The sequence below is a fragment of the Berghia stephanieae genome, chromosome 5 (genome assembly GCF_034508935.2).
Source record: "Berghia stephanieae isolate SIO BIC M18660-M18661 chromosome 5, UCSD_Bste_1.3, whole genome shotgun sequence".
Taxonomy (NCBI): domain Eukaryota; kingdom Metazoa; phylum Mollusca; class Gastropoda; order Nudibranchia; family Aeolidiidae; genus Berghia; species Berghia stephanieae.
Window position 1 is genome coordinate 69,789,916 of NC_088364.1, and position 7,500 is coordinate 69,797,415.

General features: G+C 38.7%; 1 protein-coding gene across 1 annotated transcript in view; it reads left to right on the forward strand.

The window, feature by feature from the left end:
- Positions 1-7,500, forward strand: part of LOC144973514 (adhesion G protein-coupled receptor L2-like) — a 73,043-nt gene that overhangs the window by 21,173 nt on the left and 44,370 nt on the right. Inside the window, exons 4-8 of the mRNA XM_078916024.1 lie at positions 288-425; positions 1,782-1,940; positions 3,609-3,817; positions 4,805-4,922; positions 5,867-5,932. Of these exons, the coding sequence (XP_078772150.1) occupies positions 288-425; positions 1,782-1,940; positions 3,609-3,817; positions 4,805-4,922; positions 5,867-5,932 (690 nt within the window). The remainder of the gene's footprint in view (positions 1-287; positions 426-1,781; positions 1,941-3,608; positions 3,818-4,804; positions 4,923-5,866; positions 5,933-7,500) is intronic.

The following is a 7,500-nucleotide window of genomic DNA, read 5'->3' on the forward strand; positions in this document are numbered from 1 at the left end:
AAATAGCATACACGAAATCACCGTGTCCTATATTATGCCTTGAATTCGGCCAGACGTATTTCCATTACACCACAACTCTGACCGCTTTTATAATCAATCAATCAATCAATCATCATCATCATCATCATCATCATCATCATCATCATCATCATTATCATCATCATCATCATCATCATCATCATCATCATCATCACCACCATCACCACATTCATCACTCTCCTAAATCTCTAATAAAACCCCCATACACTTTTCAACCATTCAACATACTACAACCTTCCTCCTACCAGCATCAGCCATCGACTCTCGGTTCGAGTTCAAGCCTGGGGAACCGATACGCTACACCATCCTACTAGGCAAGGCATTTCCACAACTGGATGCTTTCACCATCGCCTTCTGGATCAACGTCAGCAGCGCGGCACACAGAGGTATGATAAAGTATAGGGAATGAGATTAGCGGAAGAGTAGCGTCCCTTGATTGGACGTCACCTTACAGAGAGAACGTCAATTTGGTTTTGAAGTGTCTCAAGCCGCTTTCACCGGAAGCGAGGACGAGAGACGCATGCGCACAACCAACGTTCTCTCTCTAATAACTTTTCCGCCGGTGACGTCACAGACTATGGGTGACGTCCAATCAAGGGACGCTACTCTTCCGCTAATCTCATTCCCTATAGAAAGTATGCGCTTGTCTAAGAAGCTCCCAACATTGCCATCTGGAAGTATAACGGACCAACACACAAAACTTTAGTAAGAATTATTCATCAAAGCGGATGTTTTTTGCCATCCGCTTTTACGAGTAATTCTCACTTAACTGTATTAACTAGACTATCAAAGTTAATGGTTACCTATATTTTTGTGTGTTGGTCCGTTAAATCCGGATTGCATTGTTGTGAACTTCTTAGCCAAGCACATACTATCCATACAGCAAGTTGAGTTAAGCTTTTATATAGCGCAATATCCACTAAACTTTCTCAAAGCGCTTTACAGGGGGTCCCTGACCAACAGCAACACGTAACATGAAGGATGAGAATTTCTTTTCGACAGAGCAACGCCGTTAACGACCAGGTACTCATGTTACACCTGAGTACGTTGAGAGAATGTGAGTATAGAGTATTTTCCAAGGATTCAACTATGCGCCGAGCGAGACCGGCTCGAACCCAGGACCTTCCGATCCGAAAGCGAGTGTCCTACCACTAGACCACATAGCCGTATAAAGTATACAGTACTCGTCGGATTTATAGCAAGAAGGCACGTTGGAGCTGAGTGACCAAACGATTTACCTCATGATAAGTCGATGAGCATCGGTTTTCGACACGCTAGACTGCTAGCATGCTTGCTTTTTTTTTTTGCTTCCTCCTGGTGCGTGCTAGAACTCAGCGAGTACTGTATGTCAAGTGATATAACTAATTCAGTTAAATGCTTACGAGTCTTGTTTTGAAAAAAAAATAGATTAAAAGAGAGGCGGTAAAACAAAACAAACAAAAAAAAGTGAGGAAAAAAGACATTTGAAGATATAAGCCGAAAAACAAAAACAAAAATGAAAAAAAACATAATTTAAAAAAAAAACAAAAAAACAAAACAAAGTAAAATACAAAAACAAAAAGAAAAACATTTAAAAATTCCCAAAACAATACAAAAACTTAGCAACAAAAACAGTTACTAAAACCTCCACAAATAGATGTAATAACCCTTTTAAGTCATATTAATGTTCACCTCTCTAGATGCATTGTCTTTCATTATTACCTCCAAATACCACCATCTATATTTTTAAATAATATTCACAGGAACAATCCTTTCTTACAAACACGAAAAAGGCGACAACCTAATACGCATGCGCAGTGGCCCAACCTTGAGTTTCGAGATCTGGGGTGAAACAACATCGACGGACGTCCCATTAATCGACAAGAAATGGAGCCACATCGCCTTGACATGGCAGTCCAAAAGTATGTCAATTAAAGCCCTTTCTCTGTTTGGTTAAACGTTCTTTGGAGAGAAATGTATGTCACATTTATTTTGAGCTTTGAGCTTTTTTATATAGCGCAATATCCACTAAAATGTGCTCAAAGCGCTTTCCAAGGGGTCCCTGGTCAACAGCAACATTTAACATGTAGGACGGGACATGACGCCTGTCAGGCGATATTGCAATTTTTCGGACAAAGACAACGCTGTTAACGGCCAGGTACTCATTTTACACCTGTACTCATTTTACACCTGAGTACGGTGAGAGAATGTGAGTAAAGAGCCTTTTCCAAGGACTCAACTATGCGCCGAGCGAGGCTCGAACCCAGGACCTTCCGATCCGAAAGCGAGTGTCATACCACTAGACCACATATTTACTCACTTTATCTTTCTCTCCATCTTATTGGCTCATTTAGGCACCTCTAGTTTTTGGTTAAACGTTCTTTATTGTAAACACAGTTGTATTTCAAATATTTACGTATCTTACGCTAGTCTTGCTATCATGAATTAGAGTGTATAATATGTCATTGTTGGCCAAAAACACATTCGAATGTACCAAAAAGATATATTAACAGAGGATATGGAGGCAGCGTGGCTCGGCGGACAGTCTTTGCTTCGTACCCGAAAGGTACCGAGTTCGACTACCCGCTTCGTTGTGTGGCCTTGAGCAAGTCACCTCGACCTAGCTCACTTTACAGCGCCGCACTGCGGCTGACGCCTGGGTTATACCAGTCTTCCATTGGAATAGACCCTAAAGATAATTTCCCCTTGGGGATGAATAAAGGGAATTTTATTTTATTTTTAAATATTTTTTATATGACATGAACTAGCGTTTTCATATTTACGTTCGATAACCGACCATTGGTCGAACAGATCTATGTATTGTCTTCTAACACGGTCAAGCAATATTGAACGAGGTTAGTGAACTCATCGATGCCGATGATTACAAAACTTTGGCCCATGTTAGAGTTATTCAGTTTGGAACTCTGTCTCTCTGATGTAAATCAGTTGCATAGTAAGCTATAAGAATTGAGATATTGAAAAAGAGCTATTACAAGAACGGCAAGTGAAACATTTGGAAGCTCATTTTTCATGGAAAATCAGTGGAAATACATGATAAAGTTTTGGAATTTCAAAAATATCGTGTTTTAAAATCTTCTGAATTGAATATTTCAATGGGCCAGTGTGGCTCAGCGGTACGGTCTTTGCTTCGTACCCGAAAGATACCGAGTTCGAATACCCGCTACGTTGTTGTGGCCTTGAGCAAGTCACTTCGCCTTAGCTCAGTTTGCGGCGCTGCACTGCGGCTGACGCCTGGGCTATTCCAGTCTTCCATTGGAATAGACCCTAAAAACAAATTTCCCCTTGGGGATGAATAAAGGGAAATTTAATTTCTTTTTTTTTAATATGACATGGACTAGCGTGGCTCAGCGGTATGGTCTTTGCTTCGTACCCGAAAGGTACCGAGTTCGAATACCCGCTACGTTGTGTGGCCTTGAGCAAGTGCTCTCCACTGCGGCTGAAGCCTGGGTTATTCCATTCTCCTTTGGAATATACCCTAGAGACAAATTTCCCCTATGGGATGAATAAAGGGAATTTTATTTATTTATTTTTATTTAAACTCATCAGAAACTCGAATTTTACTTTTTCAGCTGGTAGGACGGAACTCTACATCAATGGAACTCGAAGTGGAAATCTCCAACAGAACAACTATAGGAAAAGACTGCGTCCGATACCCTCTGGAGGAGAATTTGTTCTGGGTCAAAGTTCAAGAGGGAAGGCGACCTTTGACAGCAGCCTCGGTTTGGATGGCGATGTGTCTCATTTGAATATCTGGAACTACGCCATGAGTGAAGAAGAGGTATGATATTTTAACTTTCTATCAAATTGAATTTTATGCATGGCAATTATAGATTTTATTTAATTCTTCCTTTTCCTCCTCCATCATCATCATCGTGATCAATATCATCATCACCACCGCGTTCTTCTTCGTCTTCTTCTTCTTCTTCTTCTTCTTCTTCTTCTTCTTCTTCTTCTTCTTCTTCTTCTTCTTCTTCTTCTTCTCTTCCTCTTCCTCTCCTCCTCCTCCTCCTCCTCCTCCTCCTCCTCCTCCTCCTCCTCCTCCTCCTCCTCCTCTTCCTCTCCTCATCCTTCTGAAGTCAGGAAACAGCCCACGTTGAAGGATAATACATTGCACACAATGAGACGTTCACAATAAATATGGTTGTAGAATATCATGTAGGCTGCCAGGGATGAAATCAATTGAGTTGCATATGCTCAAATATTCCACCCCTCTCCTTAAACAGTAACGCGTAATGATATTATGTGTACAATAATAATAAAAATGTTTAATAAAGTTTATTTAATACTAAAGTTTATTTGTATAGCGCCCAATCCCGTTGACAAAACAGCTCTAGGCGCACAAAATTGTAAAACATCATTAAAATATTTTTTTACACACACCCATTTATACAAGCGCGCGCACACACACACAGACACACACATACACACTTACACACACATACACTCACAAAGACACACACATTCACCAAATTAATTAATAATAATTTGTGACGTCAGATTAACAAGCGAAAATTTAACTCAAAATTAGATTCTTTAAAGAGAAGTATCGTTTGAATATTTTTAAAGATGTCTTTTATTCAAAGATGACGAAATAGGAATTGATTGAGGCGTTTTGGAATTCGAATTTGTTCCCAACGCGCACTCGCGCAACCGTTGGGAACACGTCCGGAATTCCAAAAAGCAAGCTTGTAAGAATCGTATATTAATGAATTGTGAATATTCTCTTACTCCTTCCCTCCCTCCCTCACTCCCTCCCGCCATCCAGATCCTGTACATCAATTCATCATGCACGTTCATGTATTGTGGCAATGCGGTCCAGTGGGTAGAGTTCAGGTCTGGAACGAGAGGGGCCATGAAGATGAGGTGGCCTTCTGGAATATTTAGTAAGTTTTTTTGATTCAAGGTCGATCTCATTTCAATGCAATTTGGTGCAAGTAATGTAATGTAATGTAATGACATGGTATGAGATAAGAGAGCCCATGAAGATGAGGTGGCCTTCTAACATATTAATTGGTAAGTTTCTGGATTCAAGATGGAACTCATTTCAATGCAATTTGGTGGAACGTAATGTAATGAATTGTTATGAGACAAGAGACGCAATGAAGATGAGGTGGCCTTCTGGAATATTTAGTAAGTTTCTTGATTCAAGATGGAATTCATTTCAATGCTATTTGGTGCAAGTAATGTAATGTATTGTAATGCATTTGTAGGGGACGAGAGCGGCCATGAAGATGGGGTGGCCTTCTAGAATATTTAGTAAGTTTCTTGATTCCAAATGGAATTGGTTTCAAAGCAATTTGGTGCAATGCAATGTAATGTGGTTAATCTGTCCAAAACAAGCACCATCAAAAATACAAACAGAATTTCAACGAGTCAGAGTAAGGTCATATTATGGTGGGGCGAATTAGTAGGTTCTTTATTTGTGCGGTTATGTGGTCTTGTGGTATGACACTCGCTTTCGGATCGGAAGGTCCTGGGTTCTAGCCTCGCTCGACGGATAGTTGAGTCATTGGAAAAGGCTCTTTACTCACATTCTCTCACGTACGCATGTGTAAAATGAGCACATGGCCGTAACAGCGTTGTCTCTGTCTGAAAAAATTATAATATCGCCTTACAGGCGTTATGTCTTGTCCTAAATGTTAAATGTTGCTGTTGGCCAGGGACCCCTTGTAAAGTGCTTTGAGCACGTTTAGTGGGTATTGCGCTATATAAAAGCTCAATTAAATCTCAAGTCATTTGTATTTATTTACGTATCTAGTGACGAATAATTTTTGATCCACAATCCATACGATTTTCATAATATTATCAAAATGTCTCTAATCCTCAGCCGGGGAATGCTTTACACATAAGCAGTCAGCCGTTTCTTGTGACAAGTTTTGTAGTGACTTAATTGGTGAGTAAATAAATGATGCTAGTGGAGGGGAGAGGAGTGGAGGTGAGAGGGGGCACTCATCAAGTATTTCCATTATCCTGCTTTTAAAAAAGAAACACAATGAAGCAAAAAATAAATCAATTCTTTAATTTGTAATGAGAAAGACCTTATATTTTTGCAAAAAAATTATCAACGTAATATTCTTTTAATTCGAAAAACAAAAGCAACAACAAATCACATACACACACACATGCACACACACACATGCACACACACACACTCACACACACATACACAGTGACTTAATTGGTGAGTAAATACATGATGCTAGTGGAGGGGAGAGGAGCGGACGGGAGAGGGCACTCATCGAGTATTTCCATTATCCTGCTTTTAAAAAGAAACCCAATGAAGCAAAAAATAAATCAATTCTTTAATTTGTAATAAGAAACACTTTATATTTTTGCAAAATAAATATCAACGTAATAATATTTTTTTTTAATTCGAAAAACAAAGGCAACAACACATCACATACACACACACACACACACTCACACTCACACACATACACAGTGACTTAATTGGTGAGTAAATACATGATGCTAGTGGAGGGGAGAGGAGTGGAGGGGAGAGGGGGCACTCATCGAGGATTTCCATTATCCTGCTTTTAAAAATATTCCCAAGGAAGCAAAAAATAAATCGATTCTTTAATTTGTAATAAGAAACACTTTATATTTTTTCAAAAAAAATTATCAACGTAATAATCATTTTTTTTTGATTCGAAAAACAAAAGAAACAACAAATCACATACACACACACACACACACACACACACATACACACACAAGACAATAATAAAAAGTAAAACGAACAAAAAATTATGGAAGTCCAAAAATAAATAAAAGACAAAAAAACAAAACAAAAAAAAAACAAACAAAAAAAAACAAAGAAAAATACAACAACAACAAAATAATAATAAAGGAACAAACAAAAAGCACTAGCGTTATGAAAAGATTATACTCAGATGGATTTAAGACTTTTTGACAAGTAATGTGTCATTTTATCCACCGATAGATACGAAATATATCGTAGATAAATTTAAAGTTTAAAGGCTGATTTCAATTTGTCGTTTTCTTGTATTTTTCATTACGCCTTTTCTGCAATTGTATCATTGAACCAATGTTGAGATCTCTGTCATTTACTGTGTTGTGGACTTCACGAATAACACACCTTCCTCGACTTAATTATATGGATGAGGTCAGGAAGTACATTTACGGTTACCATTAATTACTATAATGGTAGCACGTCTGACCTATAATCAGAAGGTCTGAGGTTCGATCCCCATTCGAGGTAGACTGACTTGTTGGATTGGATTTGTCATCTATTTGTCTTTCTTGCTTTGTCTGGCACCTTTCATACACACTTGTTCAGATCTTTATCATATTCGAACTGCACATGTCTTTGAACACAGATCTGACCCCTCGCCTCAAAACGGTATTATGTCGGGATGATAAAGATGCTGAAAATTGAATTTCTAGCCAGAAATCTCTGACTTGCGTTGAGTTTATATGTTTTATAGATGAGAATGAATG